Source organism: Danio rerio, chromosome 16, assembly GCF_052040795.2.
Source record: "Danio rerio strain M-AB ecotype USA chromosome 16, GRCz13ab, whole genome shotgun sequence".
NCBI classification, from domain to species: Eukaryota; Metazoa; Chordata; class Actinopteri; order Cypriniformes; family Danionidae; genus Danio; species Danio rerio.
The window spans coordinates 27745047-27771648 of NC_141036.1; the positions used below are offsets into that span (position 1 = coordinate 27745047).

At 38.9% G+C, this 26602-nt stretch overlaps 1 protein-coding gene across 1 annotated transcript; it reads left to right on the forward strand.

Annotated features, from left to right (window-relative positions):
• The first annotated feature begins 10 nt into the window (after positions 1-10).
• On the forward strand, positions 11-26277 carry znf1035 (zinc finger protein 1035). Its single transcript, NM_001328215.1, is given in 4 exon segments — positions 11-204; positions 895-972; positions 17258-17311; positions 17391-26277. A coding segment is annotated over 1 exon segment (7995 nt). The 5' UTR covers positions 11-204; positions 895-972; positions 17258-17311; positions 17391-17500; the 3' UTR covers positions 25496-26277.
• Positions 26278-26602: the final 325 nt, after the last annotated feature.

The following is a 26602-nucleotide window of genomic DNA, read 5'->3' on the forward strand; positions in this document are numbered from 1 at the left end:
GTTGAGCCACATTGTCTGGTGTTTGTGCCTCGAGATGTACTAACATCAAGCTCTTAATTATCTCTTTTAAATCAACGAATTGCTTTCTAAGTATCTCCATATGCTGCTTTGAAAGTTTGGAAATAGCGTTCGTGCGCATTGCGCCACGGGAAGGTACATAGTCTTACAAAGGACCACGACAACAGCAGGAAGCCGAGCACGACGGTAAGTACGAGCCGTTCTAAAGGGGAGTGAGCCCATGAGAAAATGCGTACACTTGTTTTACCGCGTGATCCATCGGTAATATAATAGGAGTGTAGCCTATAATGCGCTATATATTAATAACAATTCAAATTCGGAAGATAACTCCTGTTGTTCCACAGATTGCTAAATCTTGTTTGTGTCCTCGGACTCCAGGTTGCAAGCGTGCAGCCCATTTTGTTTTGTGACGTTGGACTTCCATGTTCCTAGCCAGCTTAGCGTCGGGATTTTCTCTTGCAGATTTATCCGTTACAGTTATGTAAACAACTAAAGAGCAAGTTAAACACACACACGTATTAACGTTAATAGGGAAACTTTTACGTAAATGTTACAATGCTTATAACACGATTGTTTATTTATTTGCGAGTTGCAGGTTTTCGTTGCAGGGACGCTTGCATCAGTTTAAAACAGCCACCGGCTTGTCACCGTAGTGGTGTTAGGAGTTCTGTATTTTTAAGGTCATCGTGCCGAATTTATAAAATTAAAAATAAACAATGTTTTTGTTTTGTCCTTAAAATATTTCATTTGTACTGGGGAAATCCTAGTAACGTTGTTTACCATTGTAAATGGGCTCTTGTTTATGTGTTTTGCAGCTAAAATCTGTTCTCATTCTACACAAAGGCTTTATAGTGATGTGAACTTTTATTTCCACAGAGTGGATGACAGAAGAAAAAGCAGCTATCACAGGAGTGAGTCTACTTTTGGAATGTGTAACGAAAGTGGCATATTAGGGTAAGTTGGGCAACACTAATTCTTCAATATAGTTTGTAGAATGTATGGATGCTTGATTGCTTTCATGTACTGCTGCATTTTCTATTACTGCAGCTTTATTTTACAAATAAATAACATGTGCAATATTCCCCATACATTTGTACTTCATACACATTAATGTAGTGAACAAGTTTTTGACAGAATTTGTTGTTAGGTAATTTGTAGCATGCTCATCGTGTGCACAACCTGAGCATCTTATTTGAGTGACATGAATGCAGCCATTTGTGTATGCCAAGTTGCGTAGTACTAAGTTTTGTTTGTGGCAACAGGGCTGATTTGCAGGCTATTTATCTTTTTTATTTATTTGTTTATTTTTATTTTTTTTTGCACATTTATATTGTATTTACACTAATATTAAATTTAGACGTGACTCGCATGGTCATTTATAGAATTTTCTACAAAATTAAACCAGTTACAATCGTAACAGCAAGAACACCAAATCCAAAAATGTGTTTATGTAGTTTTAGAGCCAAGTACAGTTGTTGTGAAAAGAGCAGGACTATCTGTGAAAAATTGACAGTAATTATACATGGAACTAATAGTGTTCTAGCATTCATATCAGTAACCTAATATAAAACTGATTTATTTCACATGGAACATGTCACCTGATGGTGGCTGTCATGTTTATCACATGGAAATGATAATATTGGGAATAGTTCTACTGGCCTATAATGACCTATTACAGGACACATTGGTGCTTGTAGTGCTAAAACCTTGGCTCATTTACAAGGTAATATCAACTTTAAGTAAATGTGCAGTTTCAGTGCAGTGCAGTTTGCTTTGAAAAGCAAATGCATGCATAGTTATTAAACAGTTTCTCTTTTGGGAAAGTAATTTTTAGGCTTTCAGGTAAATGTTGTTTTTCTTTTAGTGTCACTGCATGTTGTATTTATGAAAATAAAAGTAATGGTTAGAAATTGATGTTTTTTGTGGCAATTGAGCATTTTTTTTTAAAACAGTGTATTAAATAATTTTCACTTACTAACAAAATAAAATGTCTTAATTTCTATAATAATATTTAATAAAGTATTAAAAATATAATAGTTAAGTATGATAAAGTAATATTAGTTGGTCATATGGCAGTCAGATTTGTTGTTTTACAAAGCAGCACAGACACTAGAACTCAAGCATATTTGGCGCATAATGTTTCTGATCTCTGTTTTGGGTGAACAATCCCTTTAAGATGTGTTTTGTCAATCTGATCAATCAGACAATGTTAAGTACAGTGGGGTATTGCGCAAAAATCTGGATAAAAGATTAAGCTGGGATTTTCAAACTATCCTGGCTGAATTTAGTCTTGACTCGATTCCATGAAAGCAGGCAAAATTAAGTAACTACAGAGATTTATTCTTTGCAGCTAAAAACCAGACTAAGATTAATCCTAGTGTTTAAATGTTAGTTTTTTTTTTTAAATGTAACTAAAAACAAATGTGTTACAGTCACCCCATGCACATGGCCAATTAGAAATATTTCCAACTAATTAATTATCTAACTAATTAAAATATGTCTGTTCAATTGTATAAGCAATAGTTTCCATTTCATTTTTATTTTATTTTATTTCCATTTCAGGTTTAAGTATGTATTAAATATAATAATAAAGAGCAATAAAATAGATGAATGATTGGAGGGAAAAATAGCTACAATGCTTAGCATTAATGAGTACACTCCTTTTTGAAAATTAATATTTGTATCAATTGTATTATATATATATATATATATATATATATATATATATATATATATATATATATATATATATATATATATATATGGTGCATTTAATCCAGAGGTGCCCAAGCTCTGTCCTGGAGGGCAGGTGTCCTCCATAATTTAGCTCCAACTTTCTTCACCACACCTGCCTGAAAGTTTGTAGCATACCTACTAAGAGCTTGGTTAGCTGTTTTAGCTGTGTCTAGTTGGTGTTGGTACTGAACTCTTCAGGACAGTGGCCCTCCAGGACTGAGTTTGGGCACCCCTGATTCAAACACATTTTTTTAAACCATTATGTGCATTATAAGACAAATATAGACACTTTTTATATTTAGTTAACTGTACAGCTCCAATTTTAACTTCATTTCAGATAGATTTTTTTAAATACTTTTTCCCGTTTTTTTAAGAATGCATATTAATTTGGGTGTATAAAGTATTTGTGGAAAATATTTGGACTTTTTTTTTAAACTACTTTTTAAATTTTAGATTACTTTTTGCTTTTTGATACTGGCTGATCTTATGTGCATACACGCATAATAAAGCATTATATAGAAAGTTTATATAAAAGAAAGATATGTGAGCACTTTACATGCATGCATACAGTGTGTGTGTGTGTGTGTGTGTGTGTGTGTGTATATATACTTAAACACACACACACACACATACACATATATGCATACAGGGGTTGGACAATGAAACTGAAACGCCTGGTTTTAGACCACAATAAGTTATTAGTATGGTGTAGGGCCTCCTATTGTGGCCAATGCAGCATGACTTCCTTTTTGGAATGACAGATACATGTCCTGTACTGTGGCCAGAGAGATTTTGAGCCATTGTTCTTGCAGGGTTAGGTGGCCATGTCACTAAGTGTTGCTGGTGGAGGAAAATGTTTCCTCGATTAATCCTCCAAAAAAACCCAAAAGTGGCTCAATAATATTTATATGTGGTGACTGCAGGCCATGAGAGATGTCCAACTTCATTTTTATGTTTATCAAACCACTCTGTCAGCAATCTTGTTTGTGTTTATGCATTATCATTTTGATTTACGGCACCGCCTTTAGGATACAATGCTTAAATCATTGGGTGCACATGGTCCTCCAGAAAGGTTCAGTAGTTCTTGACAGTGATGCTTGTGGTATGCTTCTTTAGGGCTTCTCCACACTGTAACTCTTCTATTGTTAGGGAAGACGGTAAAGGTGGACTCATCAAAGAATGATACATATTTCACATTGTCCACAGCCCAGTACTTTTGCTTCTGGTACCGTTGGCACGAGCGACTATTTTAGATAGATGCGCCATATAGGTGTCTCAATTCTCATTAGTTTGAAGGCGTAGGGCTAAGGGAAGGGCTAGATACCCCTTCAAACAGAGATTTTTTTTTTAAGAACCACACTCAAAACCAAGGGGTAAGAATTTCCCAGAATACACCATCTACAGCAGCAACATGGCTTCACACTGAAGTCAGGAAATGCACAAATTAGTATTTTTTTTGTCATTATTACTTTACTTTTTAAAACAAACAAGCATATGTTTTAATACATCCATAATGGGGTTCGTGTTGTACCTTCTTGCTTTAAAAAAATAAAGATAAAAACCGCAAAATTTTACTTTCCTTAATCCACAGTAATAAATACTGTATTGCAGTTCCACAAACTTTCGCTTGATGACACTTTTTACTGTGTCTGGCATAATGTTAATATTGTTTTCATATTTACTTGGATTAATATTGCCACGGTGTAAATATACAGTACAGTTACTTATTGACACATTATATCGTTATGATAACATGATATATACCTTCAGTGATTTCCTAAAGATAAATATACAAAAATAACGCAAAATGATCATTGATCATTGTCTCTGTTGGTCTGCATTAACACTTCCGAAACGCTAGTTGTCAGTGATGTGCAAATGTTCCTCTGTGTCGAGTGGCTCAAGCTCGCTCATTTTGAGGCAGGAACCGGCAGACGTGCAACAACTTTAACTATGAGGTAAACACAAAACAAAACTTTCCATCCGGAGCTTCTTCATGGGACTCCACACTTGTAAACAATCGCTCCATCAGGCTCGCACCATTCACGCGGCTCTTGGTCCCGCCCAGAGTCGTCAGCACTACCAAGCCGACCAATCACAGAGCTTGCGCTACGCGTCGTTGCGACGTGTAGTTACATTTTTTTGAGAGGTGCACGTCAGTGACAGCCGACGGTGAAGGGCTATGCGTCAGCGCCGTAGCATATGCCGGCGTTTGACACGGAAGTATAAATCAGCCTTTAGGGTAAATTGCGTATAAATCGAAGTCTATGGGGCGAAAAGTGCATTGTGACTGGCTTTACTGATGGAATTTTCAATCAGTGAAGCCACTAAGCTAGTCAAATTTAGCCATGAATCCTCTATAACTAAATTGGCTAGTGTTTCAGTTTCATTGTCCAGTGTGTGTGTGTGTGTGAGACTGAGTGAGCGAGGAGTTTTACCTGTGCTTTCAACAGCTAGTATAATGGACAAACTGATCTTATTCCAAAACTATTTTGTTTATAAACTTTTATCAAAAGCCCCTTTAGTTTATATATAAATATTTGAAAGTTATATTAGAATTGCTTAGTTGAAAGCCACAGAGAGCTAACTAAAACCTTGTAGTGCGCATTAATTTACAACGCTTTAACTATTGTTTATAATCCGTGTTTGCACCAATGGTACCCTTTTGATGGGTGTGGTGTTTGACAAATGGCAGTCCTTTCCATGAACATGATTTGATTATAACTGCAGATCAGTGAAATAGCCTACTGTAACATCTGCAACTAATAAAATGAATAAATGTGACATATGAACACATACAGGTCCTTACAGTATCCAATATGTTACCAATTACAGATAAACTACACACAGCATACTTTGTCATTATTTGGCTACAAAAACAGCAAACAACATATAGTCCAGTCAGTGCAAACCTCTTCTCTCTATATTTAATCTACACCAGCACATGTAACCTCTGTTAGAAAATAATTACGTCATTTCAAGTTCATAATAGTCCAAAAGGTGATGATGATGGATAAACATTGCAGTTTGTTTGTTTCCGGTTGCTGAAAGAATCATTTGCTCCTTAGTTTTTCTTCGGCTTCTCTTTTGTTTCTTCGCACTTTACTCCTTTGTCCATTTTTGAAAGGATCAGAAGTCAGAAGCACTTCAATAATCATGCACATGTTATTCTCATCAGCTCAAGAAGTTTTTCAAATATAGGCCCGCATGTGAGCTCTCTCATGAAAGTAAAACCGCTTGCACTTTAAGCCTGATTTATACTTCTGCGTCAAGTGACCGGCGTAACCCACGGCGCATGCAACGCGCGTGGCTGTGCATTTATACTTCTGTGCGCTGTCTCTGTTGGTCTGCATTAACACTTCCGAAACGCTAGTTGGCAGTGAGGTGTAAATCTTCCTCTGTGTCGAGTTTCTTCGCTGCTTTTTTGCTTTTCCTGAACACTTCCGGAATGTACAAGTGTCTGAAACTCGCTCATTTTGAGGCAGGAACCGGCGGACGTGAGCTCTCTCATGAAAGTAAAACCGCTTGCACTTTAAGCCTGATTTATACTTCTGCGTCAAGTGACCGGCGTAACCCACGGCGCATGCAACGCGCGTGGCTGTGCATTTATACTTCTGTGCGCTGTCTCTGTTGGTCTGCATTAACACTTCCGAAACGCTAGTTGGCAGTGAGGTGTAAATCTTCCTCTGTGTCGAGTTTCTTCGCTGCTTTTTTGCTTTTCCTGAACACTTCCGGAATGTACAAGTGTCTGAAACTCGCTCATTTTGAGGCAGGAACCGGCGGACGTGCAACAACTTTAACTATGAGGCAAACACAAAACAAAACTTTCCATCCGGAGCTCCTTCACGGGACTCCACACTTGTAAACAATCGCTACATTGGGTTCGCGCCATTCGTGCGGCTTTCGGTCCCGCCCCTACTCGTCAGCGCTACCAAGCTGACCAATCACAGAGCTTGCGCTACGCGTTGTTGCGACGAAGTATAAATCAGCCTTTAGACGACTTTCGTAACCCACTACGGTGCTCAGGGTTGATTTTGCTCTTCTTCTTGGTTTTGCAGCTGTTCGTCAAGACAGCGACAAGGTTTGTTTAAGCTGGGGTCGACCAAGCCTGTTTACTTTATGTAAATATATTTACAGTGTAATGTCTCAGCTGTGTATTTAAAAATGGCAGCTCCTTTGGTTTCATTTTTCTGCTTGTGTACATGCTAATGACATATCTTTAACCAAAAGCGTTCAGCTGCACGTCTATCTTTTTTGTACCCTTTTGTTGTGATGGGTACCTTTTAGAAGGGGTACCAAAAAAGTAGTATGGTAAGCTTTGCTTTTTTAGTTCCTTTTGATAGTGGAAATGGCCATAAAAGTGTACCATACAGTACCACTCCATGGAAAACAAGGCTAAAGAAAGTTAAACCCTACCCTAAAATTGTACCCTACAGTACCACTTTTTGGGTACGCTTTCAAAGGGGTACCTAACGCAACAACAGGGTACCAAAAGGCAAAGCCAGACAGGCAGCTGAACGCTATTGGTTTACAGAGATGCATCACTAGCTTGTACAAAAACCAGAAGAATAAAAATAAAGGACTGACCATTTTTAAATGCACAGCCGAGATATTACACCTTAATAACGTAATAACGCACAGTGGTTGACCCGAGCTTAAACAAACTTGTCGTCGTCTTGATAAACAGCCACACAAAGCCAAGAAGAAGAGCAGAGTTTACCCTGAGCCCTTTAGTTGTTTACAAGGCCGTCTAAAGCCTGGTTTATACTTCTGCATTGAGTGATCTGCAAGACCCACGGTGCATGTAATGCATGTAGCTGTGCATTTATACCTCTGAGCGTTGTTTTGTTGCTCTGCAATAACTCTTCAGAAACGCTAGATAGCAGTAGGTGTTTATGCTCTCGTTTCTTCGCTGGTGTTTTGTTGTTTCTAAACACTGATGGTACAAGTGGCTCAAATGCGCTCATTTTGAGGCAGGAATGGGCAGGCATGCAACAACTTTAATCTTGAGGTAAACACAAAACAACAGTTTCCATCTAGAGCAGTGGTCCCCAATCCCCGGAACCGGTCCGTGGATCAATCAGTATCGGGCCGCACAAGAATTAATTATCTTTAAGCTGGCAGATAAAGTAGCTGCATTTAAAGTCGAACTGAGGCATATTGGACATGTTTCAAACATTAGTGGGGATTTTGGGTGAGCTGGTGCACGATCATCAGTCTTCGCTGTTAAAGGAGTTTGAGCGCTACTTCCCAACCTCAAAGGACCCACAAACGGCTAGGGAATGGATGCGTGACCCATTTGTCAACAAACCAGCTGAATCCAGCATGTCTGTGCAAGAAGACCAACTGCTGGAGATCGTAAATGACGGCGACCTTAAAACAGTGTTCAAGACAACAACTCTGCCGGTGTTCTGGATTAAAGTAATGGCAGAATACCCAGAGATGGCTAACACAGTGCTGAAAACCCTGTTGCCATGTCGAGATGTACATGATGTGTGTTCTGGCGCTCACGGGCTGTTTCACGGGCACACGCAAAGCTTGAAGGTAAACAAACAACGGCTTATCATAAGCATCTTATCGATAATTATTTACACGGCATTAATATGAACATATAAACGTTATCCGCCGCCTAATTTCTATCAGCTAAATGTTTCTGTAAAAATATTCAAAGGCTTTTTTCTTTTAAATCGCGCGGACGTGAACACGTCTCACGTCAGCACGTTCTAGACGTGCACGCGCTTGTTTCTCCTGGTCCGCAGTAAAATAGTCAAGCGTTGACCAGTCCGCAGTTAGAAAAAGGTTGGGGACCACTGATCTAGAGCTCCTTCACGGGACTCGACACTTGTAAACACTCACTCCATTAGGCTCCCGCGGCTCTCATCTCCGCCCACACTTGTCAGCACTACTAAGCCAACCAATCACGGAGCGTGATTGTGTCGTTGCAACTTGTAGTTAAATTTTTTGAGATGTGTGCATTAGTGTTGCCGACAGCCAAGGCGAGGGCTATGCAACAACGCGTAGGCTGCGCCAGACCATGCGCTTGATGCAGAAGTACAAATTGAAACCGCTCACACTTTAAGGTTGATTTCATTTTTTGCTCTTGCCACGTGTCTCTATTTAAAACTATATAACAAACTTTTTGAGCTCAAAATAATAATAATAATAATAACAAAGCATGCATGATTATTGATTATTGTGCAGCTGACACTCGATCCTTTCAGACACAGACAAACATGAGAGTAAAGTGCAAAAAAAAAAAAAAAGAGAAGCTGGAAAAAAACAAAGGAGAAAATGAATCTTTCAGCAACCAAACTGCCATGTTGAACTTTTTTCTTCACCATTTGGACTATTATGAACTTTGAATGACGGAATCACTTTCTAACAAGAGGTTACATGTGCTGGTGTAGATTAAAGATACAGATGAAACTTGGTTGTCCACCAATGCTACCCTTTTGGCAGTGAAAACGCAAGTCCGATTAGCTTGACCCGTACCGACCTGTACCGTATTATACCACTCAGTGGAAACGGGCCAATAGACACGTTTATGTCGATGCCACATTAGATTGCTTCAAACTTGTCGACACTGGTGTCATTTTGGAATGAACAGCATGCTGCCACTCACTGTAAAAAAAATCTCTTAGATGTGCAATATTGTGCAGGTCCCAATCTCTGCTGAGGTTTAAACTAGGAATTGTTCACAGATAAAAATGTGTGTTTTAGTAGAATGTTCATTGTTATGCGTTTTATTAAAGCTATAGTTATGTTTACATTTGTTTGGTATATTGGCTCATATATAAACAGCCATCAATGGGCATTGTAAAAAAAAATAGGCACAAACGTTATGTTGGTAAAATATGGAAACTCATGCACGGCCATTATCAGCTTTCTTTGGAGATGTGCTTGGGCTCAAATGTGCTAGGGATTGTCTTTTTCAGAAGGTGAATCTTGTGCCTATATTGAGAAGTGTTCTGAACTGGGTTTTCAGTCAGGATATCACTGAATGTTACACTGGGCTTTACTCTCTACACCAGGGATGTCCAGACTTGGTGTCCTGCAAAGTTAAGTTCCAACCCTAATCAAACACAGCTGGCCTAGCTAATCAAGCTCTTAAGCTGCGGTCACACGAGTTTGTGTGTGCGAAATTCTGTCATACGGCGCTGCAAAAAGAGGCGGGATTAAACAAGATGATTAGACGTTAAAAAAGCAAATGCTTATTCCATGCTTTAAATTTCTGTCCAGAGAGGTCATGTTTTTATCCTCAATTGTTCTCATGCAAGGTCAGAGTTCACCAAGCTTGAAGTTTGCACCGCAGCATCCTGCGAAATTTGAAGCATGACCCTGCGTTTCCGGTCTGACGCATTTGCCTGCATATGAATGGAAGTCTATGGGAGGAAAAGCCCAGTGCGACTGCTGCTTTACTCAGCAGTCTAGAAGAATCCTTGCAGGTGTGTTAAAGCAAGTTGGAGCTAAAATCTGCAGGACACCGGCCCTCCAGGACCAAGTTTGGTCACCCCCTGCTCTACAACTTAGGTCTCAAACTCTATTTCTGAAGAGCTGCAGCTCTGCACAATTTTGCTCTAACCTTAATCAACCACACCTGATCCAACTAATCAAGGTGTTCAAGACTACTAAAGACTCTTAACTGTACATTCACACTGAAAGCATTGAGAGCGACAAAGTAGCCGGAAGTCATTCATTTTCCATCTTCGCCGGTGTGAGTGTCGAGTAGAATTGAAACAAGTCAACTTTATGGTAATGAGTTATGATGCGGTTCGGTGGCAAGCAATCAGAATGTAGATGTCGACCGCTTGAGAGGAGTCCAGAGAACATAGTCACTGTGAACTTTGGTTCAGACCACAGTTGTTCCCAAGGCTTTGATTATTGCAATCACCAGATTGCCAATTATTTACAAAGTTACTGGCGAGTTACTGACATGCAATAATGTTTTATATATATATATATATATATATATATATATATATATATATATATATATATATATATATATATATATATATATATTATATATATATATATATATATATATATATATATTTACTTTAAAAAAAAGCGGGAATCTCATGCGACAAAACGGTATTGCTGCTTCAGGATATTTCAGACATATGGAAACATTGGATAATTAAATAGTGCAAAGCCACACCACATACCACTTGATATTACGTTGTTAAATGAATTTGATGAAGTGCCCAACATTTCCTCACTAAAAAGCATGTCTTATGCGGGAATGTAACTGTTATGATATACTGCAATGACTCCTTTAAATACGAGATCAATGTAGCGAGTAGCCTTCGGTGTGAACGAATAGTAAGGCTAATTTATACTTCTGCGTCAAGTGATCTGCATGTGTTGCTCTGCAATTAACTCTTCCTTAAGTTTAGCTGACAGTAGGTTTTTATGTTCCTCTGTGTTGTGCTGGAGTTCCTCTGGGACTCAACACTTGTAAACACTTGCTCCAGCAGGTTCGTGCGGCTCTCTGCCCCACCAACATAGGTAACAGCTACCAACAAACCAATCACAGAGCTTGCGATATGCGTTAGTGCAACGTGTATTTGCATTTTTTGAGAGGTGCGCTTCAGCTACAGTGAGGGCTATGCGACTACGCAAAGGCTGAGCCAAATCATACGCTTGATGCAGAAGTATAAATCATCCTTTAAGCAGGTTTGAGTTGAAGTTGGTTAGAGCTAAAGGTGGTTAGAGCTAAACTCTGCAGATCTGTATCCCTGATTTCTTTATTCCCTGCCACTGAAAATCCCCCGTTGCATGTCTCTGCCATCACCATGCTTTATGTTGGAATGGTTTTGAGCATCCCTGATTTTCTTCCAGCTATGAGACCTTGAATTTAAGTTTCAGAGATCCTCATTTTTGGCATTTTTACAGTTCTTCATGGCATGTATTTTTTCAAAATAATTTGTGTTGTCACTGACAAGATCAGTGGAGTATTGCAGCAATGTTTATTTCTGTAAATTTCTTCCATGTCTATACATTTGGGAGATTATACAGCGTTCTTAGGTTTTGTGATTATAATAATAACAGCGGGGCATTAAATAAATGCATATTTTCCGTGGAGCGGGCAATTTGAGGAAGTCTGCGATTTTTATTTCACGGAAGAAAAAAACATATGATTGAAAAAAAAAAGCATATGCCGGTTATTAAAAAGAATCAGTCTCATTTTCGTTTTGTAATATAAATTAAATATTTAAGTGAAAATAATTCAGGGCAGTCCTATTTATTTTATTCATTTTATTTAGATTATTCTGCTCTTCTGTGCTAAACACTGCAGGTGCGTGAAGATGCTCTGTTGTTCTGTTCCGCTATTAATATTCTAACATTTAAAAATAAATCAGTATTTTAAAATGCAATATTTAATGTGTCAGACACAAAATAGACACGTCAATTTGTTTAAAATAAAATTAATAGTAATCTGACCAGTTAACCGTTAATAACCGATTAATGAGCAGCGGTTGTCGGTTAGCAAAATTAACTAAATGAGCATCCCTAGTAGCTATTTAATTTACTTTTTCTGTGTAAGAGAACTTGATTGAAAAAGAATTTTCAACATGCTTGAACCATCTACACAATGGAGTTTAGTTCTGTTTGGTTTTTCAACAGTATTTTGTTACAAAGAAAACAGAAGTGATAGCTTTGGCTATTTATTTATTTTATATATGGCTATTTATATTGTTAATAATTTGCATAGTTAATATTGTTCTTTGATGTTTAGTTTATAAAGATTTTTCAAATGTTATTTAATAAAAAATAGTTTTAAAAATCTTTTTTTACCACCCCACACGAAAAAAAATAATAATAAAAAATCGTGTTACGAACCGAATCGTGGGTCAAAAATCGTGATACGAACCGAATCGTGGGTTTGGTGTATCGTTACAGCCCTAAGAATTAGCATTCATCTATAATCATTACATGGGCTCAGGACCACTACTTTAGAAAACTTTTGTCAAGTACCACAATATGCAGTTACATCCAAATATGCCATTTGAAAACTGTACTGTGCAAAAAGGAAACATATTAACATGTCCAGAAGCGTCATCGACCTCTCTGGGCTCTTAGGTATCTGGGATGGGTCATCATACAGTGGAAACGTGTGCTGTGGTCATGGATGCCATGTGCTCCGGGTCAAGGAAGAAAAGGATTTTACAAACTGTTACTGGTATCAAGTCCAAAAACCATGGTCTGTCAGGCTTTTGAGTTGTGTCAGTGCCCTTGGCAAAGGTTACTTTCATTTCTGTGATTGCACAAATAATGCTGAAAAGTGCATAGAGATTTTGCTGCACAATATGCTGCCCTCTTTTCCAGGGATGCCCATGCATATTTCAACAAGACATTGCAAAATCACATTCAGCTGTTATTTTAAGATAATGTCTGATTGAAGACCTCTATTCCCTGGATTTGATTCTATAAGAACCTCTGTGGACTCCACACATAGCCTCAGACGTCATGCTAAGAGCTGTCCTTTGGCTCAACATGTGATGTATATGGGAGGCTGTTTTTTGGCCCTGGGGGAAATTTTAACCCCTATTTGCCCACCATTGTTTTTAGAAAGCCTAGTAAGAGCTTTTAGGTAGCTCAATTGGTTCTGTGTGGGCTTGGATCTGGGGGTTAAATACTTTGGATTTTTGGAAGTCAACTTTTAATGTTAACAAGGTCAAGTCGATGTTGAATAGACGCTGAGATGTCATCAATAAAAACCAAGATACAAATGTTTTAAGACATGCCACAATTTGCGAGTTATTGGCAGCAAACATGCTGTTTGACAGCTCATGACATGTTGCAAAAACAATGCAACTTTACCAATGACTAATTTGTGCTAAAATGCACTTATCACTTCCTCAACATCCTGTACAAGTCAAGTACTTTTCATAGTTGCTGGCTCATCTTGCTTATCAGATATCTCAATGCACATCTTCACTGTGTTCACCAGGGATGATATTACACATGCTTTGAAGTTTGTCACATCTCCAGCGGCTGTGCACTTTATGGTTTCTGCACGTTTCATGGTTCATTCGCAAAATGTCAGCATCTATGCTTGGCAGAGCACAACTGCCAATTACATTACTTTTCTAGGGTTGCATAAACGTGATTGGCTAGCATCTGCTTAGGGCTATTTGCATAAAATCACCTACATTGCCTATGGAAAGTATTCAGACCCCCTTAAGTTTCACTCTTCCTTGTATTGCAACCATTTCTAAATTAATTTTAAGATTTGTTTTTTAACTCGATGTCCACACTCATATTGACAGAGCAACAGAGAATTGTTGACATTTTTGCATAAAAAAGCAAAACTGAAATACCACTTCTAAGTATTCAGACCCTTTGTTGTGACACTCATATATTTAACTCTGGTGCTGTCCATTTCTTCTGATCATCCTTGAGATGGTTCTACACCTTCTTTTGGGTCCAGCTGTATTTGATTATGCTGAAAGCCACACACCTGTCTGTATAAGACCTTACAGCTCACAATGAATGCCAGAGCAAATAAGAATTATGAGGTCAAATAACTGTCTGAAGAGCTCAGAGACAGAATTGTGGCCATGCACAGATTGTGGCCAAGATTACAAAAAAGTTCTTCTTCTGCACTTATGGTAAGAGCACGGTGGCCTCCAATTCTTAAATGGAAGACATTTGGGACGACCAGAACCCTTCTCAGAACTGGCCGTCCAGCCAAACTGAGCTATCTGGGGAGAAGAGACGTTGTGAGAAGAATATAGAAGAACCTAAACTTTACTGTAGCTGAGCTCCAGAGATGCAGTCAGGGGATGGGAGAAAGTTGTAAAAAGTGAACCATTACTGCAGCCCTCCACCAGTTGAGGGTTTATTGCAGAATGGCCCAACACATGAAAGCCCACATAGAGTTTGCTAAAAAAAAAGAATTAAGAAATAAGATTCTCTTGTCTGATGAGACCAATATAGGACTTTCTGGCCTATTGTGGTATGTGTGGAGCAAACCAGGCACTGCTCATCACCTGTCCAATACAGTCCCAACAGTTTTTCAACTGCAGGGACAGGATGGCTGGTTGCAATTGAGGAAAGATGTATGCGGCCAAGTACAGGGATATCCTGGATGAAAACCTTCTCCAGAGCTCAGGACCTCAGACTGGGCTGAAGGTTTACCTTTTAAAATGACAATGATGCTATAGCACACAGCTAAAATAATAGAGTGACTTCACAACAGCTCCAGGCTTGTTTTTGAAGGGCCTAACCATGTTCCTGGAGGACCCCAACATCTTCAGCTCCTCATTTCTTTACAGAAAATCAAGGAATAAAAATGGTTGTAGCAGACTAAGGAGACACGCAAAATGTGCAGTGCTGGTTTCCCCCTGTAACTTGGTTAACAAGTAAACAAGAGTAAATGGAGTTGAAATTGAGTAAAAGCCTGATTGTTGGTGTGCATGATTGTTAGGTTTAAGGTCTTACTCAACTGAAGTCTTTGGGACCCACCTCCTGGAACATTTGAGATGACTTACCTACATGAAACACAAGCTGATGGTTTGCAAAACATGTTTGAGTTGTTACATTCCATTGTTTAATTTTTTTCCCATTGGTATGGTGTGTAGATATGCACAAAATTGTCTGTTTGACTATTGCGTTTGCAATAATAATGGCACTTTTTCAAAGTTCTGTGCAAAAGAACCTTTTGTGTGTTGTATAGGTAGACATCTAATACATTCTAAATATTAAACCCTCAAAGTGTGTGCACACATTCTATGCAGGGAGCAGTAAGAGCACATATAGAGGAGTGGTCAGCTTTTCATTTATGTATTTGATTATTGCTTCTGGTGCTCAGTAAGCAATTGGGGGTTGCTAAAATATGTGTACCTTGCTAAAAATATGGAATAGGGCACCACTTTTAAAAAAAATTTTCCAACTACAACTGCTGTGCTTGTTTCAAGTCCTGCACCCACAGTACCATTACCTGTAGGCCTATGTAGTCTTTCAAATAACACCTGGGAATTGCTATTTTAAACCTTTTGTGGTTGTTGTGTTGCTTGCCTTTTCACCAGTCTTGTCTAAAGACTAACGTGATATAAAGGATTATAATAAGTCTCAAACTTTCGTGAAGACTACTAATAACTGTTGAGCAGGTGTGAGGTGGAGCTAAACTCTGTAGAGCTGTGGCCATCCAGCAATTGTTTTTTAGACAATTGAGTTATATGGTTTGGTCTTAATATTTAGAGCACACAACTTGATGGATTTCCTGAATGTGTGCAGTGTTACATGGTCAGTTATTTGATTTTTAAAAAGCCATTTCCAACAGTAAACGCCTATTAAATGGGTGTACCTTTTCTGCAACAATGCTTTGATAGGTACATCCAGGGTATCCCAATTAAACATTGCTCAGATCTTTACATTCCTCATGCTAGTTTGTTGCTATCTGGTAGTACATCACTTCTCCTGATAAACGCCACACGTGTATATCCATGCACATGATGGATTGACCAAATGTGACCCTGCTCCAAGGTTTAGTTCCAATCCTTTTACCTTTGATTAGCAGTTGGTTGTAGTGAAGTAGCGCTACTTCATACAGTGCAATGCCTTTTTCTTTTTAGCGAATTTTCTCTTATTGGACCACTGTTAGTAAATTCTTACCACAGCACCCCAGCTATTTCAATGATACTACAACCCAGTCACAATGCCAGTTTATTTACCAAGTTGCAAGGATATTTGTTTCTACCTATTTCTCATGTATTCAAGATGGTAGTCCCTGAAAATCTTGGAATTGTTCCTTTCTGGCCAAGGTGTGTTTCCTGATTATCCTGCTCTTTGTACAGTCGCCGTTTTGCAAAGTTTATTTTTGCCTGATGCAGGCCATTTCAATGGTGATTTTTATTTTTTCCCCATCAAAACTCAAGATCATGCATTAGTTTGGTTGATTTGAGATTTCTTATTTTATGAGGTGAAACTTCACTGTTAGTACTAGGTCATTTGGAGTTTTGTGTGTCTGTCTGCATTCCTAGCATTGCATTAAACAAATGTTGCATATTTGTCCATGCTACTGTTGCTGTACTCTACTTATTCATTTTAAACACTTGCGTGACAAACAATTCACAGTTTTGGGTTCAGTACCTAAAGTTTTATTTAGTAGAATACCTTTGCTGGTGCATGAGTGTACAGTTTGTTACTCTGTTATACTGCTGACACTGTATTTTCTGCTGAAACCTTTCTTTTCACTAGACTTGATCCAACTATAGTTTTTTTTTTCTTGCCTACACAAAAACTGGAAAAATGATGTAGTTTACTTGTTTTTCTTAGTGTCCTTTATCGTGATTGTAATGGTAACCACAACCACTAGTCATCATGTGGTCTGGCCATGAAGGGACAACTAAAATTAAGCTTTTAGACTATACATTGAATGCTTTGATTACCTTCAGATTACATAATATTAATATGTAGACCTGTTAAAGTAAAGAACTATTTTAACAAAAAAATGTATTTGCTGTTTTTTAAATATATTTGCTTTTTTATGCAGGTCTTTCGGCAAGTCACCTATAATGTTCCCACAGATATGTATCGGATAAGTGAGGTGAGCATTTCATTCCTTTATCTAAATTTTATTTTAAAAATGTGTGCTGTTTTGGTAATAACATGGAATTCTTTTTCAGAGTTTGATAACTAATCCATGGAGGAGAAAACAACGAGGGCTAATACATAAAATGCACTCCTGCAAACACAGATTCCAGTTAGTCAGATCCCAGAGACTTCTGTAGGAACTATGGAATGTAATGGTATTCCTGCAGAATCGGAGGACACCTTTGCACATGAGATAGAACAATTAATTGAGAAGGAGAACTTCTCAAGCATGATGGATTTGCAAGACATTGCTGAATCTGACATGAAAGATTTTGAGTCTAGTTCTCTGCAGCACACATGCTTTGAATCATCTTGGCAAGATGTGATAAATGCACCTGATCTTGAACCAGATAAAACAGAAGATAAAGGAGAATATAATAGTAACATGACACCTTGTTCCTTACCCAACTCGGTAGAGGTTGAATCCACATTGGAAACAAATTCTGACGAGGTGTTGTTAGAAGCTGCATTTGAAACCAATGCTGGTCTGGTAGAGTATTCTGATATAAGCAGCTGCTCTGACTCCGAAACAAATCTTGATTGCAATTTGAGTTCATCCATTAAAGATGACATTAGTGGCAACCAGGCTGATCAGTCTATAGAGGAAAGAGACCAGAATCTAAGTAATACAATTGACTTTTCTGGTGACGTTTGTCATGGTGCTGTGGAGGCAGATATGAGTGGCATGGAAATGCAGGACACTAGGCCTACAGTGACCATGGAAGAGAGCAAAACCGAAGAAGTAAGCTGTACTGGCAGTAACTGCAGTGAGGGCTCAGTTCCTGTGAATGCTGATGATCCATGTACAGAAATGCAAAGTGTGGATAGCCCAAACAGTGTGGAGCCTTTGTCAAACGATGTGCAAATTGAGAAGAGAGATGTTCATTCTTGTGATTTGGAGCAAACACTGGAACATTGCAGAGAACCTGATACCTCCAATGGTGGTTCCATGTGTGCCTCAGATAATGCAAATGTAGAGACCTCATTCATTTCTAATGGAAATGAAAACTGTTCTGAAATCTGCCCAACTGCAGATCCCCCAAATTATTGTCAGTTGGAAAAGACAACCCCAGATACTGAAAAAAAATCATCAAAACCTGAATGTGAAGATACATCTGTGATTTCTAGGAATGGAAAAGATTTACTTGATGTTTGCCAGTTGGATAGAATGGACCCAGAGCCTGAAAAAGCATTACTAATGCCTGAAATTCATAAAACTGATGAGATATCCAACTTCGAAAATGATTCAATTGGTGGCTGCCAGTTGGACAATAAACAACCAGATCCTGGATGTGCCATTCCAAATCTTGATCTAGAAAATTCTAGTTCACTGGAGGTGCAAAAACATTTAACTTCTGAAGATGAACATGTTGAGCGGGGAAGTTTTGGATTCCTTGAGTCTTGTTTTGGTTTAAAAAGTGCAACACAGAACACTGAGGAATTGAGACACCTGGAACATGCACACGTAAATCAAGTCAATGATTGCAATCAGTTGAATTCCACAGAACCACCAGTTCTACTACAGATTGCTATTGAAGCTAATGATCAGAAAGATGAAGCCAATCTACAAGAAGATCCTCCAGCACTTAGTGCTGTTCAAGGTTCTGAGAACTCTCTAGATTCTGGACCACCAATATGTCTGACTGAAAGTGGCACCAATGCAAGCAAGGATTCACTATCTTTGTTAAAAACACAAAAGAGAAAGCTACAGCCTGTTGTTGTCCTTAAAACACCGGAGCAAAAAACTTGTGATGGAAAAAATTTCCATTGCTTTGAGTGCAAAGAGTCAATGCATAGTGTAGATGAGCTAATTGAACACTATCACTGCATGCATTCTTTCCATAAGGCTAAATATTGTCCTACTTGTCAATGTTTCTTGACTGGTGATGCATTGGCAAAACAGCATTTCTGTGGAGAAGTTGAGCTTAATGACAAGTTAAAATCATCAACCTCGTATACAAAGAACCTAACTGGGGAGAAACCAAAGTACAAATGTAGGTACTGTGGGAAGATCTTTGTTAAAAAACCTTATTATGTACTTCACGATCTGAAGCACAGAATTGTCACTGATTATAGATGTCCCCGTTGTGGATTATACTTTCCTACAGATAGCCAATGTCAATCACACCAGCACAAAATACGATGCACGCCCTTGCTACTGGAACCTTCTTTACAGACTGCACACTCATCAAAATCAACTCTTAAAAGGAAATATATTCCAAATGTCATTGAAACTGCAGACTCCGATGTAGAACTTCGAAATTGCTATGTGAAATTATTGGATGTTTACAAGAAAAGTGAGTCACCTGAAAAAATACATTGTCAAGTTTGCGGGAGGAATTTCAGGCTCAGAGCACAACTGAAAGCACACCTTAGATCACACTCTGATGAAAAACCATTTAAGTGTGACTGTGGAAAGGCATTCAAATATACTTGGAATCTAAACAAGCATAAAAAACAGTGCTTTCAAAAGATCATCCCTCATTCAACCATGTCAGATTCAGAAAGCAAGACTCCAAAGTTTAAATGCCCCATATGCTTTCGCCTTTTCAATTACTTTTACAATCGGACACGCCATTTACGTGAACAGTGTCTTAAGGAATACATGAGAAAAGGCAAAGGGAAGGTTGATGATAAGTATCGTTGCCCTTTTTGTAAAGATGTGTTTACTATGGCATGCAACCGCAATAGGCACATCAAGCAAACTTGCGTCAAGCTTAAACTCTACACAGCAAAAGTAAGGAAAAGAAAGGAGTTGATATTTTCGTCTAAGAAAAATGAAAGCAAAGAGTCACTGGCTGTGACCTCACAAAAAGTATTGCGGTACAAATGCACATTTTGCTCGGCTATGTATTCAAGCAAGTCTGGTTTCTACACCCATCTTGCGAAACATAAATTGCTTGGAAATTCCAAAAAGGCAATCAAACACAAAAATGGTAGTGATGTTCATTTGAAAGGTTCAAACCCTGCTGATAATAGCTCAAACCATCCTTTCTCTTGTCGCTTTTGTGGAAAGAATTCATCTTCATCTGACGCGCTAAAAAAGCACTTGAAACTTCACAAAGGAAACAAGCCTTTTCGCTGCTTAGACTGTGGGAAAAATTTTTCCAGACATGGGCATCTGATCTCTCACAAAAATGTGCACAAGCGAAATATACAGTGCTTAGTCTGCTGGGAAGTTTTTTCATCAATTGGAGACTTGTTAAATCACAGAGAGTCTCATCCAAATAAAGGCCTGCTTAAGTGTCCTGATTGCCCATTAAAATTCAGGTTTCCAGTATTTTTCCTTCGACATGTGGCTGTGCATGAAAGACGACACAAACTTATGGCACCTCCTCCAAAAAAAGTTACAACTCCAAAGGACCAAGCTTCATCCTGGAAGGTAGAAGAAACTTGCGAAGAGGAGTTTAAATGTCGCCTCTGCCAAGAAGACTTTGCTGACTCGAAGGCACTTAGTGAGCATTGTTCAATTCATATCCCTGCCTCATCTGTGTCCAAATGTCCATTCTGCAAAAGCAGTTACTCAAGTCATGCTGTTCTGATTCGTCACATTCGTATTCACACTGGTGAAAGGCCTTTTCAGTGTACAACTTGTGGCAGACACTTCAGCAGAAAGGAATATCTTAAAGTACATGAGGAAAAATGTCAAGTAGAGCAACCTCCTTCATTGAAGAAATCAAAGTCTAAAAAAATAAAAGCAGAACGCAGTGTGGACACAGCAATAAACCAGACCAGCAGGCCTTATTTTTGCTCATACTGCCCACATGCTTTTCGTTTTTCGAGTAATTTGAAACTTCACGAAAGAGCCCACTTGGCAAAGACAGTTATGCCTTGTTCAAAATGTGGGAAATACTACAGAAAAAGAAAATATAAGGAACATGTGGAGCTCTGCAAAGGAGGTCAATTACAACCTTCTTGCAGAAAATGTGGAAGAGTTTTTACCAGAAGAAACTACCGAAATGGTCACGAAAAGCAGTGCCAGGGGAATCTGCCAGCTGAAACCATAACTGGAACAAAAGAAAAGCGCAACTTAAAGCATCAATGCCCAGAGTGCTCTAGATGTTTTAGATCTAGCATTTTTCTACAGAGACATCTTTCTCTTCATTCAAAGGCAATGCCATATTCATGCATGCGTTGTGGGCAGAAATTTGGAAGCCAGCATCGATACTTGCAGCACGAGGCTTTTTGTAATGGTGTGTCCAAGCAGCGTAGATTGGAAAGTTTAAAAGGATCTGAGAAAATCAAATCAATATGTGCCGAGTTAAATAACTTGAAAGATGTCACTGACGAAAATGGTGAAGATTTAAAGTGCAATTTTTGCACCAAGACATTTTTGTGGGCCAAAAGTTTAAGACGCCACATCCTCACTCATACAGAAGTCAAGCCATACCAATGCAAGAACTGTAAAAGTGGTTTCTCTCGCTATGATCATTTGAAATTGCACCAAGCCCGCTGCAGAGGAAAGAAACAACTTGAGGTGCGAGTACTAAAGATCAATCTTGACCGCTTGAACGAAAGTTCTCAAAGTCAAACGCAGCAAGATAATGAACTGCAGTGCAAAGTTTGCCTTAAGGTGCTTTCCACTCCAAGTGATCTACGACGTCATATGGCGATGCTCCACATTACTGATAAACCTTTTCCCTGCAAACGATGTGGCAAAACTTACAGTTCTGAAAAAACTTTGAAAAGGCATAACGACACCATCAAATGCAAAAGGATTCCAAAGGTAACTGTGAAATCTGCCACGAATGTTCAAAATCAGCCATGCAGAGAAACTTCCAAACTTTTGCAGCGTATACAAGTTCACTACATGAATAAATTGAAATACCAATGTGACTATTGTCCTCGACGCTTTAAAATGTCAGGACAACTGAAAGTCCATGAACGTCTTCACACCGGGGAAAAACCATATGGCTGCGCCAACTGTGGAGAGCATTTCATCAGAACAGACTATTTGAAACGACACTTGGCCAAATGTAACGGAAGGGTAGAAAATCAAGAAAAGGTGCTTTGTGACAAGTGTGGTGACCTGTTTACCTTTGAAGCACTATCTGTACACCAAAAGACTTGTGTTGTGAATTCAAAATCGCCTGGATCTTCTCGTGTGGTAAAAAAGGACAAGAGCCCCAACAAGATAAGAGGTTTTTCCTGTGCTAACTGTAGTGCCCGTTTTATATTGTTTTCACAGCTCCAGCAGCATTTTTTGGCAAAGCACAGGTCTGATCAGCCACAATTGACCATTAACAATCAACAGCAATTGGTATCAAGTCAACAGCAAGTCATAAAGGAAGAGACAGTTGATGAGGTGCATGGGCAGAAACAAGAAAGCAGCCATGAGGTATCTCGAAGGGAGCCACGTGCACGTTCAAACATAGAGATTATGAAGCCTCTCAAATGCCCACAGTGCAACATGCGGTTTTCCAGGAGTACCGGGCTAGGTATGCATATGCGCATACATAACGGAGCGTACCCGCATTCTTGCACAAAATGCCATATTGGTTTTTGGACCAAAAAGACAATGGAGAAACACAAGAGGAAATGTAGAGGTCACACAATCATCTCAAACAATGCATCTGTCTTGGAAAGTGCAGGTGACGTAGAAAGTGCTCTAAATGACACTGTGCTAGTATTTAACAAGGGTTGTAATGCCACAGGAACTGGAGTACTGCAGACTAAGTTCTCATGTAAAGATCAAGACCAGGAAAATTATGCTGAGAAAGGAGATGCTTCTGTTCACAAGTATCAGTGTTCTGAGTGTGATCAGAGTTTTACAGATGGACTGAGACTTATAAGTCATTTGGAGGAACATGGCCGTGAAGAACAAAAGCGCAAATCAGATGTTCACAAATGCCATGTGTGCAGTAAAGTCTTTGCTCAAGCTGGTATTTTGCACAGGCATTTGAGAGTTCAACATCAGGAAAAAGTGGATTACACATGTAATATTTGTTCCAAGAAATATCGTTTTCCTTCTGACTTGGATATCCATAAAACTTACCATGACCCTAGTCGCCCCCTTGTTTGTACTACCTGTCAGATGCGGTATTGGACTGAAAAAGCCCTGGCCCTTCACCAAAGGATGGCTCATGGACATGTGCAACCACCAAATTCAAAAGAATCTGGCCTGAAAGCAAAAACTGAGCAAGTATATAGATGTGAACCATGTGACAAAACTTACACAATCAAAAAATCATACATAAAGCACTGCCAAGTAAAACATAAACCGGAATCAGTCCAAACTCCCAATGATGAAACAAAAACCTCTACCAGTGTTAGTCAGGCATCGGATAAGGAAGAGTCCGACAGAAATTTCGAAGATGATGATGACAGTGACAATGACTCTGATTCAGCACCCTACTTTCCCTGTCATGTTTGTGGCAAAACATTCTTAACATCGGAAAAACTTGAGGATCATCAAAGATGTCATCTTGGTGAAAAACCCTTTGAGTGTGAAGAATGTGGGAAGTGCTTTGTTCAGCTAACAAACTTGCAGCAACATCAGCGATCCCACAAGTCTGAGTTTCAGTGTCAAATGTGTGGTAAAGGCTTTACCTCTCTCTTTAGTCTGCGCAAACACAAGCAGATGCATGTCAAGAAGAGTGCTCATCGCTGTACCAAGTGCCACCTGAGCTTTACACGTTCAACTGAACTAGCTGAGCACATGATTACCCACCGTGATGAAAACTTTCCTTGTGACCTTTGTGATGAAACCTTTTCCTGCAAAACAAGTCGAGCTGAGCATCGCAAGATGCACACAGAGCAAGAAGAGGAACTTCCACCATTGATTCCACCCAAGCAGCCTGAAACAAAGAAGGTGACTACAGCTATCCACAGTAAGAGTCTTTCATCAAGTAACACTGAGCAGTACAAGTTTCGCTGTGGAATTTGTCAACTAAGATTTCCAGATCCAGAACAGCTCTCAGAACATGGATGCAATCCAGCTAAAGAGCGTCCATACTCATGTCCGGAATGTAACAAGCATTTCTTACATGGTTCCCACCTAAAAAAGCATCAGCTCAGTCATCAGCTGTCAGGACCACGTTGTTATCGGTGTAACCATTGCAACATGAGCTTCACACAACACCACCTTTTTCTCACTCATTTAAGAAGCCATGGAAATGAGAAGGCTTCCAAGAACAGCAACTTTGCAACCAGTGAAAAGATGGTCCATGTGGAAACCAAACGTGACAAAATTTACCAGTGCCCCATATGTCCTTTGAGTTTTTACCAAGCCTTGGACCTTGCAAATCACCTCTCTGTTCATTCTCATATGTGCAGTGTTTGTAATATGACCTTTCCCTCTCAGAATGAGCTTGACGAACATGAACAGTGCCATCTAACTGCTGCTACGCAGTATGAATGCACAGAATGCGGAGACCATTTTATTGGAAGTGATGCTTTCCGCAGGCACCGCTGTAGTAATCGAAGTTTGACATTTTCAGAAAAGCATCGTTCAGAGTCTTCTTCCTCTTACTCTAAGAATCAGAGTTCAAGGACTCTCTTTCAAACAGGTGACGAAGAGGAGGAGGTTGATGTTGGAGAGGACTTTATTATTTGCCCTATCTGTAAAAAAAGGTTCTCTTCTAATAGCAGTTTAATGGAGCACCATAAAAAGCATCATGAGGAGCCACGTCCTTTCAAGTGTTTGGTTTGTCAAAAAACCTTTACGAAAAAACGGTACCTTACACAGCACCAGCAGACACACAGTGAACGGCCTTACCAATGTGAAGTTTGCTCCGAATCTTTTAAATCCGAAACGACTCTAGCAAGTCATTGTAAAATACATGATGCAAAACGGCAGTATCAGTGCCACATATGCAGCAAAACCTATCTTACGTCAAAAGATCTCGCAAAACATCAACAGAAACATTCTGAAAACCTCAGATTCACAGCTCAGGACAGCAGAGAATACCGGTGCGATATGTGCAATAAGTCTTTCACTATGTTCGCTCATTTGCAAAAGCACCAGGAAACCCATGTAGGTCAAGTGGTCTATGAGTGTACGGAGTGTGACAAAGCTTTTGCTTTTCTACATCTTTTAGAGGAGCATCAAAAAACTCATGCCGCTTCTGTTTCCACAGATTCAATTCAGTCCCAATCACCAAGCCATTTCCCCTTCCAGAGCCCAGTAAATGAATAAATTAAAATGCTCAAGTTTCCTGCAATGCAGGTTATTCAATATGATTCAGTTTTCTGAACGATATTTAAAATTAGGTGTACATACAATTCTTTTCTTTTTTTTTTCTATGCCAAACTGCTCTTATCCACTTTTGACATATTGCATTGGTGTTTTACTTCTAAATCAGTCTGCTAATGTTACCAATCTACTGTTTTACAGTTCTGTGAACTGCTCACTAAATTCTTTGTACAGTGCTCAGACTGATGTGTATAATAAATGTATGCCAGTTAGATGATGTATTGATCTGTAGGAGTATGTGCATGAATGAGGTGGTTCCAAACCGGATGTATAGTTCAGAATTGCGCCTCATTCCTTCATTGTTGAAGTCCTGTTTGACTTTGCTAGATTTACTAGCCATTTACTGTTTTTAAACATCCTTTTGAAAGTAATAGGAAATCTGTAGATTCATGTTAATATTTTTTATTATCCTTGTGTTTCTAAACATTTAAGGTCCAGTTAAGGGGTTATTGAATATTAGTTATCCATATTGTTCATGTCTTTCTAAGTTGGAAAGTGTATTTTGTTACTTAAAAAACATTTACCTTTTTATTGAGTCTAACTTGGATGTTTTTACTCAACGTAAACTGCAAAAATTAGGCTTGACATAATACTGTATTTTTCTGTATGAGTTTGAACTACATTAGTGCTGACATTTCTGTCTGTGTTAACCTGGTGTTTAGTTTTACTTTTGTATTATATGGCAATGTTGAGGATTTCTTCAACTAGTAAAACAATTACATCTACCTTCTTGTAGCTTGTGCAATTTGTTTTTTTCTTGCTTTGACGAAGCTTTAGGTCTTCAAATTTAATTGCTGCGTTATTAAAAGTTTGAGTCATATAATCTAAACCAAAACCTGTTCCTGGAGGCCTGCAGCTCTGCACAGTTTAGTTTCAACCCTAATTAAATACCTGATCAAACTAATTGATTCCTTCAGCCCTGTTTGAAACCTACAAGTAAGGGCCTACTTACACTGTGCTATCCGAACCATGCTCTGGCCCATTTCCTGAATCGTTTGAGAAGTGTGAGTGCTCTGAATCGTGCTCAGGCACAGTTCACTTGGCCGGCAC